The following is a 24,863-nucleotide window of genomic DNA, read 5'->3' as shown; positions in this document are numbered from 1 at the left end:
CCTGTTGAATTGTACACTTTATTTTTTTTTTTAATTTTTTTTTTTTAAAGATTTTTATTTATTTATTTGACAGAGAGAAATCACAAGTAGATGGAGAGGCAGGCAGAGAGAGAGAGAGGGAAACAGGCTCCCTGCCGAGCAGAGAGCCCGATGTGGGACTCGATCCCAGGACCCTGAGATCATGACCTGAGCCGAAGGCAGCGGCTTAACCCACTGAGCCACCCAGGTGCCCGAATTGTACACTTTAAATGAGCAAATTATATGGGATGTGAACTATATCTCGATAAAGCTGTTTATTATTTTTTTTAAGATTTTATTTATTTGACAGGGAGATAGAGAGCACAAGCAAGAAGAGCAGCAGTCAGAGGGAGAAGGAGAAGCAGGCACCCCGCTGAGTGGGGCTCGATCCCAGGACCCTGGGATCATGACCTGAGCTGAAGGCAGATGCCTAACTGTCTGAGCCACCCAGGTGACCCAATAAAGCTGTTTAAAAAAATACACATCAGGAGTGGGAGGAGGAGGGAAAAGGAGGAAGCCATTTTAGCGCATGATGCCGTCAAAATCTACTACAGGCTTCTTGGCCACTAGGCCTCTGTTACCATGGAGACTGCCTCGGAGTGAATACTTCTTATCAATGGGGATAATAATGTCTGCCCTACATATCTCACAGGATTGCTGTGGGTCTCAAATGAGATAATAGATGGGAAGGCACACTGAAAAGCTAAATGCGCTCCACAAAAACAAGGCATTATTGTTACGAAAATGGCTCCTGTTGAATGCAACATAGCACCCACGCTGGGATTGGCTGTAAGCTCACTAAACGAATAGGTGTGTACTCAGAGGGTAAGATGCAGAAATGCTAAGACTTGTTATGTGAAGGTGGTAGGCTTGTGGATGTCACAAGTTCCCCACATGTCATTTTTCTTCTTTCTAAGAAGAAAAAGACGAAGAAGATGGCTGCCCTCCGCTAAGATCAGAAGGATTGGGTCTGATATCAGGGCCTACATTTAAATTCTTGACCCCGAAAAGAAAACTGGGCCAAGAGCCTCTCTCTCCCACCCCTGACTCTGCCCCCTGCCCAGAAATGACCTCCTGAGTCACCAGTTCAGAAACTCTTTGTGGGACAGCACTGACCGCATGAGTTCCTCTAATCCTGGCCAACGACGGCCATACGTTCATACGACCATACTCAGGCCACTGCCTCAGGACGACCGGCACTATTTGCCAATATCATTAATCCAGAGAAGCTTCGGGTAATATAGGTTTGATCTAAATTGGCTGTTTCGGAAAACAAAACATTTCCAACTAGCTCACGAGATGTTTTCATTTTCTGAACAGGAGTATCTGTGTCTGTCATGGGGGCCCAGTAAGTTGCCGTGGCTTGCGTTTGATTTTGGTTTGTGAGCGATCAGGGCTATGCTATGACTGCCCTGGGACGTAGGCACTTTTGCTTTTGTGGGCCCCTCTCTCCATTAAAAGATAGTGAAAATTCTATTTTCTTTATTTTAATTATATCTAATGACTGCTTTGGTATAAAGACAAATATATTTATACGTGAAAACTTCTCCTTGACCTAAAAACTCATCCCTTTTCTACTGATTTGAAAAGAAATGATAATATTTATATGAAACCCTGGAAGTACCATGGGTCATAAGCACTGTGCCCATTGTGCCCAATGGAGAAGTCAGCCAGAAGGCAGAATAGTCTGGAATAGTGTGGAATGGCAAGTACGAAAAGAGGGGCAAGGGCTCCTGTGGAGAGCCACTAGGAATGCCCTGTACCCCAGGCTTCCTCAGAGAAGAGCCCGAGTTTGGGTTTCAGGAGTCAAATGGCCTTTCTCAAGGCATAGCTTTGAGGATTTGGCCCTCAACTCCAGGACTGGGCTCTGAGTGGAAGCTTCTAGCCCTAGGGTTTTCTCTGGACCACAGTCACATCACTAAACACCAACCCCTGTTATAGGGACAGCAACGTTCAGGAATCTGGGAAGAGGTGACTCTGTGCTCAGGGTCTGTTCCTGCTGCTACTGAAACCTCCAAGGCGCTCAGAACTCATACGCCTTCCCGCTTCTCCCTACCCTTAGAAGGGATGCCCCCAGCATCCCTTCTAAGCCGTTCCCCGGCCTCAGTGCCCTTGCCTCTGCCTTTCCAAATCACACTTTCATGTCAAAGGTGATTCAGGGAAGCCTGTCCTGGCTACTGGAGTCCAAGAGAAATGGCTCTGGCACTTAGAGTTCATACCCCCAGCTTCGCCCCAGTTCTCTAGATGACTGGGGGTTGAGCGGCATCCTCAGCTTGACGCTCAGCGACTTGAGACAGGGATCCCATTTTCCCCCTCCTCTGGACCCGGCACAGCCCTTAGCACACACACCCCGCACACGTTCAGTGAAGTCTTGCTCTATGGCACGCTTCCTCTGACCCAGGGCTGAAAGTACTCACAATGTGTCTGGCAGCGAAGACCCCGTCGACGATGGCACAACAAAAGGCCGCAATCACACCGAAGCTGATAAAGACGATAGAAGCCACCAGCTGCGGGGGGGGGGGGGGGGGGGACACAACACAGGTGTCTGTTAGCCTTCCACTCTTGCTGCTCCCGGTTACTACAGGACCCCCAAGAGAAAGCTAGCCAAAGGTGAACTGTGGCCGGTAGCCCCACGGGGGTGCTTTTTTTCCAATCTCTCAGGATGAGTGGGAGCCGGGGGAGGCTGGGTTAGGGGCCGCTGAAGGCATTTTTTACATCTTTGGGGCAAGCTAAGAAATCCACTCTGTGAGTCTGTGAGCACCGGATCAAGAGGAAGCTTTGCTGATACCGAGCATACTGTCTGCGGAGGAATATTCTCTCCCTGTGGAGGAATTTGACTGTGTGTCCCTCCCTCCTCAGACGCAGAACGATGTTGCACCTTTGACATTCTCGTAGCCAAAACCCCTGCTTTATTTACTGTGGGGTTGGAGGCTCAAAGAGTGGAAGTGGTGCGCCCGGGGTCCCCATCCAGTCTACAGAAGAGCCCGGTGCCCACCAACCCCCAGGCCAGCATTCCTCTCAACCCCTCACTGTGGGTAGCAATGGAGATGGGGACGATTCTGAGTTCCCACACAACCCCACCTGGCCTTCTGCGTGGTTGAGGAAGGCACATTCAACTTATTAAGATTTAAATATCGAAGACGTCTCCTAAGGATGGAAGTCTCTGGAACCGATCAACTCTGTGTAGTACTTAGGAAAATTTTTAAGAAAAAGGTCTGCTTGCACCAGACGGCCCTATACTCTGATGATGTCAGATAACAAATTTCCCTAATAATCTGGCTTCTGATACAAGGGAGATAGCAGAAGCTGATGTGGGGGAAGGTGCTTCCAGGGCTGGCCGGTGGGGGTGGGGATGGGTGTCCCCTAAACCCACCATCTGCCCAGGGTCGATCCTCAGAAGGACACAGAATCAGTCCTTTTCTTCCTCGAGGTGTTTGTTGAGGGAAAAGAGCATGGCATTAAACTGCTCTCCAGGGCAAAATCAAATCAAAGTCAAAGCTACCCTAAGGTTCTCCTTCTCAGCAGGCTGGGAGGAAATACTTCTCTCCTTCAGGATTGTTCAGAAGCCTCTGCCCATCAATCTCACTTCACAGCGCTACAGAGAATTGGTAAATAATGGATGAACGCTGTAGTGAAATTGGCATTATTAGCTGTGCGATGATCAGCCCTGCAATTAAAACTCCCCCGTTATTTTGAATAATGTAAGCCCAGAGAGCAAACAGGACTGGCACTGGCGGGAGAGGCGGGGAGTCCAGGTGAAATGGAAGAAGAGAACGCGGAGCGCTCCCCTGAGGGAATTCCCCACGTTGCTGGGGGAGAACAGATGGTTGGAGTTCTCCTCCCTGGAGCTATTACATTATCTGATTAAACTTGCCGTTAAATAGACCCCATTATCAAAGTCTAGATGCCACAGAGGCTTGTGCTGGGGGAGCCTAATCAGTGCACCATCTGACCACTGTCCAGGCATCCTCATTTACAAGCGTCTACAACTGTAATATGCTTGTAATTCGGTCAGTGCCAGGAAATCCAGCAGCTTGCCCTTGTGGGCCCCCATTAGGACATAGAACCTCCTATTATCTGCTCATTCTGCCTTCAAACCTTACAACACACTTCAGTTTCAGCTCTGGGTAATGGGAATACGTTCGGTTGGCTCGCTGTTTTGTCTTTGGCGGGCCCATTTGTTGTAACTGAAGTCTCCTAGAGGGTAGTATCCTAAAAGGCAGGAATCCTCTGCAAAAACTTCCCACAGATTTATGCATCAGAGAGGGAGGAGGAAAGCAAAGGGCAAGATCCAGAATATTCTATAACTTTCACCTAAGGAGACTAACCAGGGCACCAAGGGAGTGTCGGGCAAGACGGGAACAAGTCCCATACCACAGGGTCACTTTAGAGTAAGTTCCTTGGTGGCTGACGAGAAAAGGCAAAAGGGCATTTTCTTCTGTGGCCTGACCTGGGAAACCTTAAGAAGCATGTTAGTTACTCATATGAATATTGAGCTTTTCCAGATGAAGAGTACGATTCCATAGCGATGAAAACTTACCATCTGCCGTTTGTTCTCAACAAGGTTTGATCCGATGATTCCAAGGAATGATCCAAAGCCGAGCTGCAAGGCAACATGGCAAACATATGGGAAGGTGATCAGCCTGCCCTGCCCACGCAATGGATGGGATTCAGGACAACGAACAAGGTCTGATACGACACATGCAGCTGTTACACAGATACGGCGTGTTCAATAAGAGTATTTCTCCCACCATTTGTCCATCTTTCCTTGTAGAAACGAATCAGACCTAAGAAGAAACTCATGTGCCCAAAAACTCAAAGCAAAGGTCAACCAGAGCTTTTCAGAGTCTGCCTATTTCAATGTCAATATTTATTACCTAGCGCGTGACTGTAAGACTCAGTAAGAGACATAATGGTGAAAAGCACACTTTATAGTCTGATATATATATATATATATATATATATATATAGAGAGAGAGAGAGAGAGAGAGAGATCATCTACTCTGATACATGGATTACAAAGTAAAGATTTGAAATAGCAATTTTTGATGCATCCGGCCCACTAATCAAACCCAGGAAGTGCTTTAGAAATCAGCAAGCACCTTAACCTAGACTTAAAAAAAAAAACCTATTTTTTGAAAGCCTGTATTTGTGGCTGACCCACTGCAATTTATGTTAGCACTTATTCACCTCTTCTTCCATCTCTGCTTCATTTATGGACAGAAAGCATTCATTAGAGGGTGAACAGAAATGGCCGTGTAAAGCCCTAAAAAAACAATCTCCCTGTCTAAGTGGCTGGAATGATGGCTCACTGTAGCAGGTCCCGCTTTCCTCTCCCTTCTGCCATTAGTGGACTGAGTCAGCCAGGCTCAGCTGCACACAATCCCTAACCGATGGCTGTAGGTAGGGATAAAAATGGAATAAGTAAAAAGTGGTGAGCACGGACCAATAAATCTTAACACAAGCTCGGTGATGTAGTTACAGGTCTCTTTAGCCTCCCTGATGGGCCAGGTTTCCAGCTTTACCGTGGCTCACAGGGGCATCTATTTCCATCTGAGGCCCCCCATGCCTTACAGCTGAACTTGGAAATCTAATGGACAGAGGGCGGGGGGAAATGGGGTGGGGCAACGTGGGGGCACTGAGTGCTGGTCTCAGAAACCCAAGAATGAAAGGGAATGAACGGAAGGGATGAATACAAATTTCCAAGGACTCATTTGGCCACTCAGCCAGCAACACTTCTTGGGAAATAGATGCCGATGTGCACGAGAGTATATCCCACGCCCCCCAAGACTCTACTGAGAATATCCACACTCAACAGTTAAACTCCGCCCACCTCGCCGCTGGCTCTTATTTTAAATGTAATTTAAATGTCTTGTCGTAAAGTATACTGATTAAAACCTGGTTCTCGAACCAGCCTGGGTTCCTACCCCAGCTCTTCCACCTTTGTCTGTGGGATTTTGAACAGACGGATTGGCCTCCTTCAACCTCAGTTTCCTGATCTGGGAAATGGGGACTCTAGCAGGGGCTACCTCATTGGACTTGTGCAAGCATGAACCAGGAAGATACATCCCAAGAACTTAGCACAGTGCTTGGCACACAGTAAGTACTCAGTACATATTGTTCCCGTGGTTTTTACTATTTTTGAAGACATTTACCTTTTGAGCAGCTCTAACCTAATTTGAGCTGGAAAATTCTATCATTGTTTGCTCAATTTCATAAGAGAGCTTCATGTTTGCTCTTTCCCCTGCCTGCAGTATATTCCACAGCTTTTATTTTTCAGGAATAATTCCGTGACTAGTCTGTGCTTGTGCCATTCTGGACCACTTGGGAAGATGGAGAGAAGGTCGGAGGCAGCTTCTCACATGGAACTGAGTGGTTAAGTCTGAGTGGTTTATCAGTATCCGCAGCTGCTTCGCTTAATGTCTCCTGAACCCCAACAGCAGGCTTGGCCTTCAGATGGGAAGCAAAACGCCCAACATTCCAGGTGCTCTCAAGTAACTCCCTGATGGTAGTGGCCAGAAGAGGTGGCTGAAGCCTAGTGGAATTGACTGGAAAGACAAGGCACCTGGGACTTGAAGTCTCAGGTCAGCCAGTGACTTTATCCAGCTCCCTCCCTTTCTCTCCGTTCCATTCAAATCCACTCTGATTCATTTGGTTTTTTAATATTCACTAAATACTTGTGTCAGATAATAAGACATGACCTCTGCCCTCCAGCAGTTTGTAGTCCAATGAAGGAGAGACGGACCGTGGGTTAAGGCCACAAGAAAGGGATAAAATAGTGCTATAGGAGAAGATGATCATTCATTTTGTATTACATCCCTGGCCCCACTATCCGTGAACTGCGTGACCTTGGACTAGTCCTACCCACTCTGCGCGTCAGTTTCCCCATCTATACAATGGGAATCACAACTAACTACCACACGGGGCTGCCAGGAAGATGAAAGGAGATAAAATATGTAGTGTGACTTCTACTGGGTATTTACCCCTCCAAGACAAAAATACTAATTCAAAAAGATCTATGCACCCCTACATTTATTGCAGCATGATTTAGAATAGCCAAGATATAGAAGTAACCTAGGTGTCCACTGATAGACAAATAAATAAGGAAGACAAGGTGTATATACATGCAAGGGAATGTTGCTCAGCCATAAAAGGATGAGCTCTTGCCATTTGTGGCAACATGCACGGACCTAGAGGGTACGATGCTAAGTGAAATAAGTCAGACTGAGAAAGACAAATACCATATGATTTCACTTATATGTGAAATCTGAAAAAACCTAAACAAATGAGTGAACAAGCAAACAAAAAGTAGCATCAGACCTATAAATACAGAACACAAATGGATGGTTGCCAGAGGGGAAGGCGGTGAGCGAAGGGGAGTGGGAGATACAGGTTCCCAGTTATGGAAAAATAAGTCATGGGAATGAAAAGCACAGAGTGGGGACTATAGACAATGGTATTGTCCTAGCATTGTATGGGGACAAATGGGAGCGACACTCGTAGTGAGCAGAACATAATGTACAGAGAAGTCGAATCACTATGTTGTACACCTGAAATTAGTTTAACATTGTGTGTCAACTATACCCAAATTTAAAAAAATTTTTTTTAATTAAGTGTGTGTGGGGGGGTACCTAGGTGGTTCAGTCAGTTAAGCGTCTGCCTTTGGCTCAGGTCATGATCAGGGGGTCCTGGGATGGAGCCCCAGTGGGGAGTCTGCTTCTCCCTCTCCTTCCTGCTCCTGCTCTCTCTTGCTATCTCTGTCTCTCTCTCTCTCTTTATTTAAAAAAAAAAGGAAGTATGAGGTGTGAGTCGCATAAGGTAGGATGCTAAATAAATGGTAGTTCTAAGACTTCACAAAGGAGGAGGCATTTTAAATGGGGTCAAAGATAGGTAGAGTTCACCAGGCAGGGAACTATAACATCTTTTGAGTCATGGCTGGAAGAACTCACTCACCTGGATGGCAGGTTGATGAACTCACCAGTGTTGCTAAAACTACCGTACATTTGAAACACATCGAATTTAAAGAAGCATGTGTCCTCCATTTTGGTCACAGTAACGCTATGGAAGTTTACCGGAGCTGATGCCATTCCCATTTGATAGACAGGAAAATGGCGGCCGAGAGAACTGTATGGACTTATCCCTGCTTACAGCAAGTTAATGACAGGGCCAGGACTAGTCCACAGGTCCCCTGACCAACAGCTGGTGTTCTTTCAGCCACACTGTGCTGCATTTGTGGTGTGTTAGTAGAATAGTGCCCTTCATCACTGCCCCTCCCTCTCCAGGAAAGAAGTTCCCTGCAAGGAGGGAGTGAAAAGTCCTATTTGAGGAAGAGCCGAGGGGTTGAAAATTAAAAAGGACAAATCAACAGGACTTCCAGAAAGTGGGCAGTTGCTTCTAGTCAACTGTTTACTCTCCTGAGGCCTTGGAAAGGAAAGCTCTGTGGTCACCCCTTAAGAACTGCATGGAATCATGGGAAATGCAGACCTTTGGACCTCCATCTTGATTCCCCATTACCTGAATAAATAACCAATTTGCTTTGTTTTGGCTGCCCTCCACTCATTGAAGAAAAAGTCAAACCATTAGAAATCAAAGTCAGATTTAAGGGCTCTTTTTGGACTGGGCCCTGTAACTTAGGCTGATTCCCAGTCATTGCGGCAGACACCCAGCTCTGACGCTCAGAAGGATTAGTCATTTAATACATGTTAATTGGACATCTACTATGCAGCCTAGCACTGTGCTAGATCTGTGATTTGGAGGCCAGAAGTTGGGGGGCTGGGTTATGATACCATGATCAAAGAGACCCAACGTCAAGAAGCTGTAATTAAGTAAACTGGTCCACAATTTCTTCCCATAATCCTGAAATCCACAAAGCTGTTAAAACCAAAAGGTTGTTTTGTTTTGTTTTTTGGTAACTAACTTGGTGGCAAAACCTTGGACTGATGCGAGATTATTTTATAATCTTTATCTACTTAGTATAAAAATTCATAGTTTATTAGAGAAATATGAAGGAGCTGCTTATGGGGGGGGGGTTCTTAAGACCTCACCGGGATGTTAGATAACATAATATATGCACTGTCTTATCTTTCTCAAATTAAAAAAAAGTCTACATTTTCAAACACATTTGGCCCAAGGATTCAGATAAGGGATGATGGACCTGAATAAATAAAGCCAAAGAATATGGTGCAACAGATGCCATAAAGGGGGATGTAGGTATTATCTGGAACCATGAGTAGGAGAACTCTATGGTAGGGAGTTCAAAGATGGTAGACACCACTGTGGACGCCTGGGGTTGAAAAAACGTCCCAGCCATGTCTTGAAGTTGGGATTGAACAGAACATCTGGATCAATAGAGAGAGAGAGCTGAGGGAGAACATTCCAGACCAGGGCAAACAATGAAAACCACAGCAACAAGGCAGAAAACCCCAAGTTGTGTTCAGGGCCAGGAACTGACAATTTTGGCAAAAGAAGGGGAATGGGAGAGCAGGCCAAGGGCACCTTCAGTGAACCCTGAATGACAATGGTAAGGAGGCAACAGGGAGCCAATGACAGAACTTGCCGGCATTAGACATCTGATTGAGCAAATCCAGATTCGAGTCTCATCTTTGAAATGGACTTCTAAGATAGGAACTTTTAGAATGATCTTATATTTTAGAAATATTTTTAACAAGAGGTAGACAAAATTTCTGCCCAGTCCACAAAAAACCACAAAATCCCCCTATCCAGAGCTTTGTACATTTCCTTAGCAGTCAATTCTTTTAATCTACACTTTGTTGGATTTAGCAAGGGTTCTCACATGTGAAGCTCAAGCCACACTTGCCGAAAGAAAGTTTCTGGGCTATTGCCTCAAATGATGCCTGTTGTCTCAGTCTCCTACTCTCCCATGGTAACTCTGATACAATTTTTCAATTCACACACACACACACACACACACCCCTTGGAAACGGGGCTGAAACTCTTATTTTTTATTTTATTTTTTCCTGAAAGGAACCCCAGGCTGGTATGGGCCTTAACAGTACGAACAACAGCTGGGGAGAGGGTACAAGAATGAAAGGATTTCTACGCTAATCAGGTGGCCAACCCCATCTTGTGGGTTGCTGGGGAAACACATTTCAAGGCTTCATTCTCCTGGATCTAAGGTTAAAGCGTTACAGAGAAGGAGCAGGCTCTCTCCCTCTGGCCCTTTTCAGCTTTATACAACAACAACCGAGCCCCCTGTTTTTTTAGGCCTCCGCTGCAGAAAGCTCACGGAAAACTCTTCAGGAATGGAATACGTCTCGAACATTCGAGGACAGTAAAAACCATGAGCCAGTTTGTCTTTATCGGTTTTCATTTTTTAAAAAAATAGCAAAGTTCAGCTTGTACAGATCCACACGTCTTTAAAGATGCGTGTGTGTACGTGTGTCTTAGGATGATGGTACCACATTCTAGCTCAGAGAGAGTGGGTTAGGCTCGATTTTAACTCACCTCACTGTACAAAGGCATCTCGCTTGGCAAAATATATATGCCCTAGAAAAGTTTCACCTGAGTTTAAGCTGTGCAAATATAATTACATTTTAAAATGCCCGAGATCTCAATATTTAAATGGATTGCATGTAAGGTAACTCTTCTTTTAATCTAATATCAGCTCCCTGATTTGTCTGTTTCAAAAATTTAAATTCTTGTGTACTGTTAACACATTTAACCAGCAAATTAACTGGAGAGAGCAGAAAGGAAGTTTAGGATGATAGTTAACCCCAAAACAGCAGAGTTCCAAGTAGCCTGATATTTTTCACATTTCTATACAAGAATCATTTATATTTCAAGTGACCAATCTTAAAATACTCTACTACGTTCATTCAGGTTTTATGGCTGAACATATTTTAGTTCTTAGGTTTTAGTTCTCCCAGTTGTTGCCGGTTGACTCAAATTAGGTTCTCCTGGGGCTATTATTAAAATGCAGATTCAATGTGTATTACTTTCTCAATCAAAAGTTAGCTCATCAAAAGGAAATTCAGGTTCCCCACCCCTACCTGAACCTCCTGGATCAGATTCTCTAGGGGGCAGGGAGCTGAGGTCTGCATTTTCCCCAGCTTCCCCTGCTCATTCTTATGCACACAAAGGTGGGGAAACCATTGGGTTAGAGTTTATATAGTACCTACCTCTCTGATAACCAAAAGATTCGATTAGTAAAAGCACTCCATTTCTGGATAAATCTGGATTTCTCAGGCCTGGGTGGTTACTGTATTTGTTACCACGGGATCTGACCTCAAATGCATTTTTCCGTTTTTCAATCTGCAATCTTCCCCATTCATTTTCGATAATTAAAACCCATTTTAAAAGAAACAATCTACAGGAACTCCCACCTTTTTAAAAGGTTAAACCGTGGGGGCACAATGTCCTTTAGGGATGGTTCTTCTCTTAACATTTCTATGTTAGCTTTTAGTGAAACACACACACACACACACCACTGCTTCAGCTTCCTGGCTAGCTGAACATCAGGTACCCGAATAACAACAATCACAACAATCACTCGTCCTCCTTCCTTTGTTAATGTACTCTAACCTAGCCACCCATGGGCCCATATTCTACAAAGAAGGCTCACAGTCACCATTCTAGAATAGGAGTTCCTACTCTTAAACGACACAGAAAGCACCTTTTCCTCACCCATGAATCTTGGCCCGAGCATTTGCTCCTCCATCAGAAATATTCTACAAAGCGCAGCTACCTAAGGCACGCAAAGTCATACAGACCCTATATAAATTGCCTTTCCAAGCCACCAAAGTGCAATCTTACCTCCCCTTTCCTCCTCACCGCCCACCCCCCTGCTTGTGTTTAAAAATAAAACCCAATTCTGCTGACAACTGGCTTTCTTGCCTCACCACAGGAAGTGGATTGGGTGAGTTCTCATATCACATGTTTAACAGAGGGCACTGAATGGTGTCTGCGGGACACCTGCCGTTGGCCGGGGGGAGCCCTGCCGGCCCAAGGGCCAAGAGTGGGGAAGGAACTTACTGGGCAGCCTTCAGCTCCTGGGAGGTGGGAGGCGCAGCCCGAGTCTGGCTAACCTGGGCAATTGAGGAGACTGACTGTGGAACCCGTGGCCTAGGCAACCCGCGTCAGGCTTGGTCACTCACAGTGCGGGCTTGTCAAAGGCATCCATCTTTAATCCTTTCCTCTCCCTTGACTTCCCTCTCCAACCCCACCTCTCCAAAAAAATAAAAAGGAAAAGAAAAAAGAAAAAAACCCAACAACACAAATACATCTGACCTCTTTGCTGTACTTTAAAAAAAAAAAAATTGTTCTAAACTTCCTTCCCGCTCTCTACAATTAATTGAAAATTATAATTGGGAAGTCATACGATTGCTAGTGAAATATGACCCAACCTCTAGAGTTAGGCTTTTGAGTTCAACAAGCAGTATGTGCTGATCTGAACGACGTTCATGTTTGTTTTTGTTTTTCTTTTCTTTTCCCCAGATTTATTGAGGTATAAATGGAAAATGAAAGTGACTATGTTTAAAGTACACAACATGACAATCTGGCATAAAATGAGGTTTTTGTATATTAAGAGTCCAGGGGTTTCCAGAGCGGATTGCGTGTGCCCCGGAGATGGATGAATAAAGCAGTCCACTGATCTATGGAAGAAACTACCTGAACTCTCGTTTCCCATTTATTGTTTATCTAAAATGGTAAAAAAGAAATTAAGCCTTGCAAATTTTCAAGAAACACTGTCACTGGCACCCCTCCCCCACCCCGCCCTTGTGAGATGCCAAGGTGGGCTACCTTGCCAGGAGGAAAGCAAGATCCTAGCAGCGACCAGTTGTTGTTGATGGTGGAGCATTTAATGTGTACTCGGATCGTGTGATCTAGTTTTAACTAAACCAGTCCCTACAAAATGGGCAAGTGTTTTGGAAAGGCTCCTGCTAAGAAAGCACAAATTAAAGATGACCCTAATAATGTAAGCAGAAGCAAGCCACAAGAAAATGGCAGAGCTGACACTTCTTTCAGGATGAGCTTTTTGTCAGCCACATTGTGGGACTGACGTTAAAAAACAAGGATGCCACCTTATACGGGGACAGATGGCAGCGACACTTGTGGTGAGAGCAGCAGCATAATGTCTAGAAATGTTGAATCACTATGCTGTATGCCTGAAAGTAACGCAACATGGTGTGTCAACTCTACTCAAATTAACAAAAAAATCTTTAACTAATGCCAATGATAATCTAGTCATATCTGATATGTAGGCCCAAAACATTCAAAATCATCTAGTAGGGTATTTCAAATAAGGATTTATAGTCACTATCCTTCACGTTCATCCTTTGAAATTTTAGTGTTAGTATGAAGGTATTAAAAATCGTTTTTAATCTAATCTTTGGATTTCCATTTTTGTATGTTTTAGGAACATGCCTAAAACTTACAAATGAATAAATACATACATTTTAGAAGTAAATATTCCACATATATTTTCTGATAGCAGTGTAGGAGTACTTTGGAGACCAGTGCTGTCAGTCACAGAGCACCAAGCTGTCCTCAGATTTCAGGAAGATCCGGGGAGCCCCGGAGAAAAGGACCTTAGGCTAAGGTTAACACTGCTAGTTAGTAACCTCTCCTAGACCGGAAAACCAAGGTCCTAAGGAATGAGGTGCCTTGCTTGGGATCAACCACTATTCTGGACAGAGCCCCAATTCTTCTGATTCTCAGTCTAGTGCTCTTTTTTTTTTTTAAGATTTTATTTATTTATTTGAGAGGCAGCGATCACAAGTAGGCAGAGAGGCAGGCAGAGAGAGAGAGAGAGGTGGAAGCAGGCTCCCTGCCGAGCAGAGAGCCCGATCCTAGGACCCTGGGATCATGACCTGAGCCGAAGGCAGAGGCTTTAACCCACTGAGCCACCCAGGTGCCCCTCTAGAGCTCTTCTTAATGGGCCCAGAGTTGCCTCTCTAAACACATATAGGGAAACCTCAAGGAGGAAAAACTGAGCAAACACTAGAAACTCAAGCAGAATTGAAAACCGTCAGAGTAGAACCTGAAAGATGAGCCAGAAAGCCACTAAGACCTACCTATGCCTTTTATACTTACAATAACTCCCGGGTAATAACCTCCGACGGTCACATTCTGGGTCCTGGTGGTGGCGGCAAGGCCCACCGTGAGAATTAACACTGACACAATGAGCAAGGTCACGGTGACGTAGATGGAGTTTCGTTTCCTTCGATTGAAGGCTCCTGAAAGCACACAGAGAAGCTGAAATTGCTCATTTCGGCCAGAGAAGGAATGGACTTAAAGGAAAAATCATTAGGAAGGTCTTCCTTTCCTACTTCAGCTGGTCGCTGGGGTTATCTCTGGGGAGAGGAATGACTGGGAAAGGATGGCATTTCAGGTTTTTTGCCATGGTCACGTGCCACGTTTATAATTTAAAAAAACAACAACAACAACCATATTTCCATTTGGAAAATGAACAACAGAAGAAATGTTACCAGTTCCATAGAAATGAAACAAAAACAAATTTGGGGGCTTTCAGCATTCTGTAAAAGATGTGTCATACCTACTTAGTAGAGTGTTTTTTTAGGCTAAATTATGAGGTGTATGATAAATGGGAAGTGTGCGTGTGGAGATATTAAATGAAAATATCTTAAAGCCAATATGCGACCAAGGAGGGTTTTTTCATAAGCTGGAGATAGGAAATTTCATTTTCAGTGTAAATATCACAACCAAGCCAGGTACTGGGATTTTTTTTTCATTTATTTTCTGACATTTGCCACCTCATGTATAAACTTTAAAATGGTGTGTTGGCAAGATCTGTCACATAATAAATGTGTGTAATAAAGTAAGTGTTTGGAGGCCATTAGTCCACAAAGATATGTATCAGGGGAGGTAGATGGGGAAGATTATAACTTATACACATTTAGGCTTATGTGAGGGTGACATAAATATAAATGACAAGAAACCCGTTCCACTCAGTGCTTATCAGACACGATAGCGCAAACCAATATTTTTTTTTGAAAACAGGCTTATTAAGTCAGATAGAAAAATGGTATCTAGACTCACTTTTGAATTTAATTAAAAAAAAAAAAAGGAATCGAGCACCGCCCCACACTCTGCCTGCATTTCTGTGGCTTGGGAAAAGGGACTCACAGCGGGAAGTACCAGGCATGAGTTCCCACCTAGGAGTTCTGTAAACAGAAGCAAAGGGGGGGTTGGTGGTGGTGGGAGAGTCCAGTTCTCTAGCGAGAAGGATGAAGCAGCGGGGAGCCTTATGATGGGGTTGCCCACCCAGGCAGCTTGAGTGGCATTTATGGGCCTAAAGAGGCCACTAGAATCTGCTCCCAGGACCTCGTCATTCTGAAAGGCCTCACTGCAGCCTCAAGGCAGCAGCCGCCTTTGAAGCTGCCCAGACTGCACCATTGGGAGGGAGGGGAGAGGGGAAGAAGAAAGGGGGAGGGAGGCGAGACAGCGAGCGAGACCCAGGCCAGGTGGGGGAGGGAAGGGCTGTGGCCCAGCCCGCACAGCCCACAGCCGCTCTGCCCTCCTGGTGTGGACGCAGAGTGCCAGGAGTGCCAACCCTGGGTTTGAGCCACCATCCATCTTGTCTTCCCCAGTGCGGGGCCCTGCCGAGGGCTCCAAGGGAGGTGGGAGGGGCTGTCGGTCTCCCCTGACGTCAGCCTGGAAAGTGAGGGACATGACTCATCAGGGTCATTTCTAATGCGATCCCGTTCTGAGACTATTTCACATTGAAATGTAGACGTAGCCGGAGCCGTTATAGGTACCCACAGACTATAAAGAGCCAGACCTCGACCTGGGAGCAGAGGTGGGGAGAGATGGGAGATGAGGCTCCCCTCCAGTGGGGCCTGAGTCCAGCCTCCATAAAGGACCACTAGTGACACCTGTGACATCAGGGCCCTTGGTGAAAGATGGCTGTTTGGGATGCAAATGGCAAGCTGACTGGTCGAAACGCTGGGAGCAGGGCTGGGAGAGGCGGTCTGGAGGGGTGGGGCAGGGGAAGGGGGACCCAAGATTTATTTCCTGTTCACCTGAAGCTTAGTTATCCTTTGTCGGCATCTGCGGGGAGGGGGGCGGGCTAAATGAATGTCTAAACCAGGGGCTCCGAGTCTGTTTGATGATGGGTGCTTCTCGGTGAATCTGCGAGTTGGTTTCGCAGAGGGCTCTAACCTAAACCTATCAACATCGCCTCCGCATTCCACCTGCCTTCTCCTCTGTCTCTCACCCCATCTTAGTGCTCCCCTGCCTCAAATGAACAAAAGACAGTGAGGGAACATCTGGAGACAACAAGGGTATCTCTGTGACACCAAAAGTGTCTCAACACTTCACACGGAAAACACACAACTTTAGAGACTAAAGGGGGGCGGGGGAGCGTGTGTATGGTCTTTCTAATATTTTCCAGTATCACTCACCTGCTCTTTCCCTGCCAAGTGGCTTTAAATCCTATTCACAGCTCTTGGGTCTCCTTTGCAAATATCACTCTAGCTCTTAAAAGCACAGGAGCCAGGTCAGAAAAGTGACTCAGCAAACCACATGGTGTCATTTGAAAATCTATTTTTTCCCCCCTGCTTTAGAACCTGAATTGAACATCCAGTCAGTTGAGAAACTCGGGCAAAGATCCTACAGATTGACAGGGGCCTTGCCTCCGGATGGGATTTGCTTTGAAAATTCCTAAGAAAACTCTCTCATCACTAGGTTGAACAGCTTTTCCCTGTCTCCTTCGCACCCTCCCCCAAGTCACTAGAAGGAGTATAATTGTGTAAGATAAAATTATTTCTAGTGGCACCTGGGGAGCTGACCATCATAAGGAATCCTGGAGAGGGGGCCGAATGCTTTTAAAAAGTGAAGAATCACCTCTCCATTTACCTTTAGTGTCAATTCGACTTAAAAGTCACATCTACTTAGAATAAGACACACCTGTTCTCTGAACGTGTGGCTCAGGCTTCTAGAAGGTAGCTCGTTGTGTCTGTTTAGGACATTTTCCTGGTGGTTGTTTCGTTTTAGAAGGGAGCCCTATTATTAGGGCACAATTTGGGGCCTGCCTTAGATGTTCCCGTGAACGCAGGAACATCTGATTCTGATTTTGTCTAGTTAGTCAACCCACCAAAAACCTCTAGCCGATACAGTAAGGTGCTTAAACAAAGCTGGAGGTACTTGAAAAGGGTGCCTATCGCAGTGTTTGATACCTAGCGAGCAGTCAATACTTGTTGAATAAACAAGAGGCAACATATCAGAATTGTTTCCCTTCTAATCAAAAAGACGGTGGGGGTTGTATGAATAAATATAAGCTGTGTTCGTAGAGATGATTTTTTAAAATAGGGCACACCTGACGGGGTCCCCAGAACTAAAAGGCTTCTGGTCACCTGGTACCACACACCCCCAGTGTCTCTCAACTGGCCTGCCTACTTGGCGCCCAGGACATTTCTGTTTAAAGGACAACAGCCACCCCTGCAACCAACAGCAGTGGGAGAGTCTGAAATCCCGTCACTGGCATCGCCTGCCCCCCTCCGCCCCCAGCAGCCTCCCTGCAGAGCTACTGCAGCCCTCCCTCTCTGCAGTGCCCCACCCCCACCCCAGATTCCCCGTGACGCTCTAGAAGCACCCAATTATTTGCTGTCTCCACCCTTCCAGATACAGCCTGGTCCCCCCCCCCTTGGTCAGAGTCCCCACCCGCACTGCAGTCTTTGAATGTGAGTCCCTCCCTTCCTCTAAAACCTGCTCAAAACTCACCTCCTCCAAAAGTTTTTCTTCCCAAGCCTACTGTATTATAATCGCTCCTTATTTCATGTTCCAGAGTCCCTATATACTTTGCTCAGTACACATGTTAACTGTAACCGCTACGATCACCGTTGTAATTGTGGGTCTGGTACACAGCCCGTATGATAAATCCAGCTCCAGGATAATGTAGCTGACAAGAAGGAAGGTGTGGGCTGCCAGAAGGTGGGATGACTGTCTCTGCTTACTCATGTTTTACCTTGTGCGTGTTCTTGATTACCCCCTTGATTATAGGGTATAATGGCTATCAGAGTGCAGCCAGGACAAGGGCCCAGTAGCCTGTCCTGTACACTATGTTGTTGATGACTGGCTAATTTGGGGGGCTCCTCTTTTGAACCAATTAGGCTTTGCTTACCTGAGTCAGCTTTGCCACACAAGGAGGGTCCTGGGAAGTCCCAGCCTCAAGCAGCTGGAAACAGGTGGCTGCCCACACAAGAGCCTCAAGACTCTGCCAATCTCCCAAACATTTCCTTAAAGGTGCTGATATCCCGCACCGCCCCCGCCCCTCCCCCCTCTTGCAGTTCTTTAACCAGAGGCGTCCAAGGCCGCTGGTGAATTGTTATTGGGAGGAAAAGAGGGCCCCGCAGTAGCAGAGGTGCCTCAGAGCCTGGGGGCGGTGTTGCAAAAAGGGAGGCGGGGTTGCTGGGAGGGGGATGTAGGGGCGCTGTTCAAATGACCATCTTCATATTGCCAAGTGCCCCTCTGCTCCCAGCCTTGTACTAACTGCTCATCCCCAGGCAGCCAGCTAACGTAGTGTGCAGGCACCCTGGTGCAGTGTGTGTCTGTGTGTTTTAAATGTTATTGTTTGGGCTGCGGTTGTGTCTTGCCTGTAGGGGGGAATCCCCTCAGAAATGCCGTCCCTTGGGGGCTGAAACCCTAACCCCCACCTCCACTTCTCCTCCCCCGCCATGCAAGGGAAGGTGGCGTTGCCAGAGCTAAGTGGGAGTCGCTCCTAAACAGCCTAGACGCTGATTCAGGCCTGGGTTGTGCGGGCCCCGAGCCAGGGAACTCCGGGGAGACTCCCCTGTCCAAACTGTGGAAACCCAGGGTTACCACTCGACTCAGGAATTTGCTAGTGCCCTCGGTCTGCGGACTTTACAAAGCGGGAGGCGTGGAGCAGCCTCGCGCGTCTGTAAGGGCACTATGATCCTCCTCCCGCAGTATCGAGTCTGGGCTGGGCGAAGCCCACTCAGCTTCTTGTTGCGTAGACTTTTCGAGAAAACGCAAGACTAGCCCAGGGCCCCTAGGAACCCAAGAAAGAACTCTCTTCGTCTTGCTCCCCCAACCCACAGAGCCGTGTGTCAAGCAGCCACATTTAAAGCCCTGGACCCCTAACCCGCCCGCTCCCCTACAGGCAGACGGCCCAGCGCTGGAGGCCCGCTTTGCAGGTGGTTGTGGCCCGCCGCGGGATTGCGCGCCGCGGGCGCTCGCACTCTCCCCCCACCCCCACCCACCTTCTCCGGCGCAACAGTCTGGCGTCGGGGAGCCAGGGGCTGCGCTGGCGCCACAGCTGGCCAAGGTGAGGAGTGCATTCCGTGTTCCTGTGTGCGCGCGCGTGCGTGTGTGTCTGTGTGAGTGAGTGAGTGAGTGTGTGTGCGTGTGTGTGTGTGTGTGCCAGCTTGTGTTAGACAGCTGGAGAGAATCTGGTACTGCTGGGTTCTGGATTCGGACCCAAGTCCTTGGCCTCATTTGGAGCACGTTGCAAATAACTAGACCTTAAAAATAATAATAGTTATAAAAAAATTCTTATGCTGAATATGCAAAAGCGTTGAATATACGGATCTTCCCACCACCGGAGAGATGACACTTTCTGGGGCCCCTCCGGTGAACGAATTCTGTTGAGATCCAGTCTTACGCAGGCAATAGGGAGCTCACATAGGGGGTTCAACCCTCCTCCCGCCCCCTCCTCTTGAGATGTTCCCGCAAATTCATCGGAGACCTAAGCAGATTGGATAGCAGGAATTCTGGACGGAGGAAATTTGCAGAATGTAAAGTATGTTGGCAAGAGATAATCCGATTTGGTTAGAGTGTGTCCGAGGCGAATTTTAAGATTAGGTGGGATCATGGTTTGACAATCCCCTCCCGCTCTCCCGGGCTCCAAATTAATTTCTCCGCCCAGTGAAATCATAGGATTTGGGAAGGTGCCTAACAGCTGAGGGGGACTGGGTTTGTGTTTTGTCTCTAACTACCAAAAAGCAGCTTCGAGGGGCAGCCAAGTTGATGCCCAGAGGTAGCTGTCCCCAGATGTGATGAGGAAAAGTGTTGAACCAAATCAGGCTAGTGGGTCCCCCCTCCCCCTCCATTCCACCCCGAGAGAGAAAGCGCGACTTCAGAAGATGCGCGGGCTCGCTCTGGCTCTTTCTTTCTCCCGCTCTCACTCGTCCCCCCCCCCTTTTTTTCCACACTCACGCATTTTTATTCCATGCATTTGGAGCAGAATAGGAATCAAATTCAAGGAATGTTGATCCTGCTGCTGCAGATGGCAGGGCTGGGCTGTCTTGAGTGATTCCTTAGGAATTCCCCTCCCGCCAGCCCCCCTCCTTTCATCTCCCCCCACCCCCTCCCATCCCCCAGGGTTGCGCAAACCCCCCCCCCTTCAGCGAGGTGCAAGTCCGCCCCCCCCCCACCACTGCAGCTCTGAATTTCTGGGCACCTTCGACAGAACTGGGAGGGGGCAAGGACTCTGCTTCTTCTAATGTCGTTAGTCGTGAGCTCTTAGAAGTGACAGGGACTTTGCAAAGAGGGAGCGTCGGATGGAAAGCGAAGGCGCAGGTTGCAGGGAAGTGTTTTGATTCCCAGACAGCTGGAATTTACCACTGGCTGCAAGTCTGTCGGCACACGCACACAAACACGCACACACCCGCACTCCGGGGCAGGGATACTCCGACGCAAGCTTGGCGCTCGCATCTCCGCGCGTCGCCCCCGCCCCCCGCCGGGCCGCTCCCCTGGGGCTCTGGTAGGCGACCCAGACGCTGGGGTGCGCGGACCCCTACCTAGCCCCGCTTCCCGGCTCCCGGGGCGGCCCGGCGCTCATAGTCCAGAAGGCAGTGCACTCACCCCTAGCTGCCGCCGCCCCTAGGAAGGGCGGCTGGACTTACCCATGGAATCGGGCAGGGACATGTCGCTGGACCGCTGCTGAGTCAGGGACTGATGCATGGTGAAAGCTGCCCTGTGGCCCCGGCCCCCGAAGCTGCTTCACGCGCCCCCGGCTCAGGGCGCCCCGCAGAGCATCCTACTCCGCGGCTGCCGCTCCCCGTCCCTCCGAGAGCTGAGAGAGACTGCCTCTGGTTGCGAGCTGCAGCCCAAGTGCCGCCTCCCCCTCCCTTCCCCTCTTCTCCCTCCCTCCTCTTCTGCCTCCCTCTGCTCCGGGAGGCAGCAGCATTGGCGGTCCGAGCAGCGGCGTGCGCTTGCGCAAGACCCCCCGCTCCCTCCCCCCTCGGCCCCCCCATCCTAGTTATCCACCTCCCAGCCTCCCAAGCCAGACAGGGAGCCGTTTTAGCCCCTTGGGGCTCAGGGCTGCGCAGAGAGAGAGAGGGAGGCTACAGCCTGGGGCCAATCGGCCTTCTCTGTAGTTTGGAGAGAGGGTCTTGGGCAAACGTCCTGTTCTAGGATTTATAATTGGGGTAGGGGGCAGAGTCAGAGGTTCAGAGCTGATGAATACACACACACACACACACACACACACACACACGAACGAGCGCACGCGCGGGGGCACACACACACACACACACACACACACATTTGTGCAGGTTTGGTCTTAGTGCTTCCAGAATGACATAATGGAGCTGGAGATGATCCAGAGAAGGGCCACTCTATAATCAAGGGGATGGGGGAGGGGAGAGGGGGCTGCCATATGAAGACAGATTAAACAAACGCAGACTCTTTAGTCTAGAAAGATGAAGGCTGGGAAGGGATGTGACCAGAGTGTATAAAATTATGCAGAGATGGAGAGAGGGAACACAGCCTTATTCACCAGATCTGAGAATTCTAGAACCAACAACCCCCTAAGAGCTAGAAGGAGATTCAGCTAAAGCAAATACGACTTTGCATCAGCACCATTCCAGTCTGTGCTTTGCTCAAGATGCTTTTGGGTCAGGGGTCTCGTTTTCTCATAGCAGCAGCCATGCAAGGCAGGAAGAGGAAGTATCCATAATCCCATTTTACAGATGATGAGACTCAATCGTAGAGAAGGCACGGAAATTTTCCTGTAACCACTCAGCCTGTAAGTGGCAGAGGTGGGATTTGAACCTAGATCTGTTGGACTCCCAGGTCAGTGCTCTTGCTGCTATGGCAGCTGAAAAGGAAGATTACTCTATATGGCATATTGAAAACTCAAGGTACTCTAGCCCCAAGGGGGACAACAGGATGAAAACGCCAGTAGCTTTGGAAAAAGTGAAACAGTCATGGCTGCCAGTATCCACTGTGGATTGCTAAGGGAAACTGAGGGTGAAGGGGGACTGTCCTTGATCTTGGAGGACAGCAAAGCCCCTCCTAACCGATCCTTCCAGGCCCTATTAGGATATTGAGCTGGAATCACTATGTTGTCTGCCCAGAGGGTGGCTTTGAGTCCTCAAAACAGCAGCAGAACAGAATGAGGCAGAAGGTGAAGAAGAGATTAACAGCTGGCTGGCAGTTCCCTCCGGCAACTCAGCCCTGTGAGCCCTGCATCCCACGGAATTTACCTGTTTGAAGGCATCCATTCTCTTTCAGTGAGAGCTCCCAGGTCCTCACTGCCAGGTCTCTTCCCAACCACCTCCCCTGATGACTGGGGCAACGCTCTCTCCATGTCTTCCCAGAAAAAAGAAAGAAAGAAAGAAATCAAGTACAAAACTCTCCTGAGAGTCAGTGGAATGGAAGAGAACTCAGGTTCTTTCCAGCTCTTACTGATCTACTGGGAGGCTTTGTTTCCTTATCCACAAAAGGAACCAAGAGCCCTTGCCCTTTCCCGTCTTCTGAAGGAAGAAGATGCTTCCTAAAGGTTAAAAAGGAAGCCCTTTGTAAAACACTTGGGCCCCCGGGGGTCCTGCTGAATGTCCCGTGAGGGTTTTATCAGCAGCCTTATACTGTAGATGTGGTTCAGAAATCTGCGATATATGTCTTAGATAGAGACAGGATGCCCACTGGTGTACACATGTGTGTCTTAAGCATGCTTGGCTCGAGTGTTAGTCTCCGTAAGCCCCACAAGGGCAGACAACAGTCCTGTACTTATATTTTTGCCACGTTTGTCTTCAGTCCTGTTTACTTATCTCTCCCCACCCTCTTCACGCTAAGTATCTCATGTACCTAATGTGAAGATCTCCTGCAACCAGCGCTGATTTCTCAGGAGTACTTCATAGCTAACTGGTTTTGTTTCTGTGGAATTAGTCTTGAAGAAACGAGGGTTTAGGGGTGCCTGGGTGGCTCAGTCCTTAAGCATTCGCCTTTAGCTCAGATCATGGTCCCAGGGTCCTGGGATCAAGTCCCTCATCGGGCTCCCCGCTCAGCAGGAAGCCTGCTTCTCCCTCTCCCACTCCCCCTGCTTGTGTTCCCTCTCTCGCTGTGTATCTCTCTGTCAAGTAAATACATCTTAAAGAAAGAAAGAAAGAAAGAAAAAAGAAAGAAAGAAAGAAAGAAAGAAAAAGAAAGAAAGAAAGAAACGAGGGCTTACACAGGCTGGGAAAGACAGATTTCCACATTCTTTGGAGATTTTGGCTCCCCTCTAGCAACCAGAGAGCTAGAGATCCCCAAAGAAGCCAAATAGAAACTTGTTACTGTGCTGGTGTCGGTGGACAGAGGCCTTTCCAACTTTAGCACACTGCCCATTAAATGACACAGAGGGCCCATGTAATTTGAAGCCATAATCAAAGCCATAAACGAGTGAGGTACCCTTAAGGGGGGGGGGCTTGCTTTATGCAACATCTGTATTCCCAAATCCTGCATGAAAATTAAAAGGTATTTTTTAAAAAGTATGAGAGGAGCTGGCTATTTAGAAGAACTGCCTACTTATATTTCCTTCATCCTGTCTCTTGGGGTACCTTATGGGACTTGGAACACAGCAGGCTCTCAGTCAAGTTAAAAATGACTTTGAGACCAGGAGCAGTGACCGTAGCAGCAGCTGCAGCCGCAGCCGCTCAGTGAGTAGTGGCAGTCCTCTCTCCAGAGATGGTGTGCTTATTTGAACAGAGGATCTGGGATAAGGGGAGGGACTAGAATGGGAGCTTGGAAAAGAAAAGGAGGAAAAAAAAAAAAAACCAACCCACATTTCAACCAAGCCTGGTACAAAGAACCCCTTTCCTCAAAAAAAAAAAAAAAAAGTGTATTTTACTCTGAATGATCTGGACAATTAGAAAGCAAGAGGCAATTTTTTCATGGGCTCCACACTGATTTTTTTTTCATAGATTTTTTTTTCATAGTCAGAACGCATGTATATTTTATACGGTAATAGCCTCATAGTAAAATCTACCAATAGGAGAGCCACCTAGATGAAGGAACAGGTCTTTCATGCCACAAGGCTACTATTAAAACTGCTTGGTTAGCTTCTGATAAAGAAGAAATTATTAAAATGGCTTAAAATAAATCCTTTTCATTGCAAGCTTAATCAAGCATATGATGTTGCCCTAGGTTGCAAACTGTTTTATAGCACGAGGAAATGCGCCTGCTTCTCTCCATCTTCTTCAGATGATGAGAGCATTCCCCGGAAGCCTTTGGACCACTAGAAAAATGCCAGAGGGCGCTCTGTCTCTCACACATTCACTCTGGGTGTAGCCGCAGCGCTCCATCACTGCCTTATTTTGAAGATCAGTTTGACCAAATCACTGTAGAGCCTTCCTGATTCCAAATTTGAGAGATGTGGGCTGGAGGAGTCCTGTCCACATGGATACATGCACGTCAGGGCGTTCATGCGTGTTTGGAATGGTGGCCACACAAGTATTCCCAAAAGCACGCACGCACATGCATGGAAACGCCCCAGCCATCGTCCGTCCACTCTGGTTAGCACCACCCACCTTTCTGCTCGTAGGCTTGAGTAGAGTAAGAATAGAAGGGAGCTTCAGAATCCTTTAGAACCTCAAAGAGTCCAAACATCCCTAATTGAGGTTGGAGTTGTACTTTAGGTCAATGCC

At 47.5% G+C, this 24,863-nt stretch overlaps 1 protein-coding gene across 2 annotated transcripts in view; it reads right to left on the bottom strand.

Annotated features, from left to right (window-relative positions):
• The window catches only part of TMEM255A (transmembrane protein 255A), a 49,248-nt gene extending 28,117 nt beyond the window's left edge, over positions 1 to 21,131 (bottom strand). For both annotated transcript variants that reach the window (XM_004762068.3, XM_004762069.3), the window contains exons 1-4: positions 20,862 to 21,131; positions 14,071 to 14,213; positions 4,559 to 4,621; positions 2,436 to 2,525 (exon numbers count right to left, since the gene is read on the bottom strand). In XM_004762068.3, the coding sequence (XP_004762125.1) occupies positions 2,436 to 2,525; positions 4,559 to 4,621; positions 14,071 to 14,213; positions 20,862 to 20,919 (354 nt within the window). In that variant the 5' untranslated portion in view covers positions 20,920 to 21,131. The remainder of the gene's footprint in view (positions 1 to 2,435; positions 2,526 to 4,558; positions 4,622 to 14,070; positions 14,214 to 20,861) is intronic.
• Positions 21,132 to 24,863: the final 3,732 nt, after the last annotated feature.

Source organism: Mustela putorius, unplaced genomic scaffold (genome assembly GCF_011764305.1).
Source record: "Mustela putorius furo isolate JIRA1106 unplaced genomic scaffold, ASM1176430v1.1 tig00003901_pilon_pilon_pilon, whole genome shotgun sequence".
Lineage (NCBI taxonomy): Eukaryota > Metazoa > Chordata > Mammalia > Carnivora > Mustelidae > Mustela > Mustela putorius.
The sequence above is the reverse complement of the archived record's forward strand: the minus strand, read 5'-3'. Positions and strand labels throughout refer to the sequence as shown.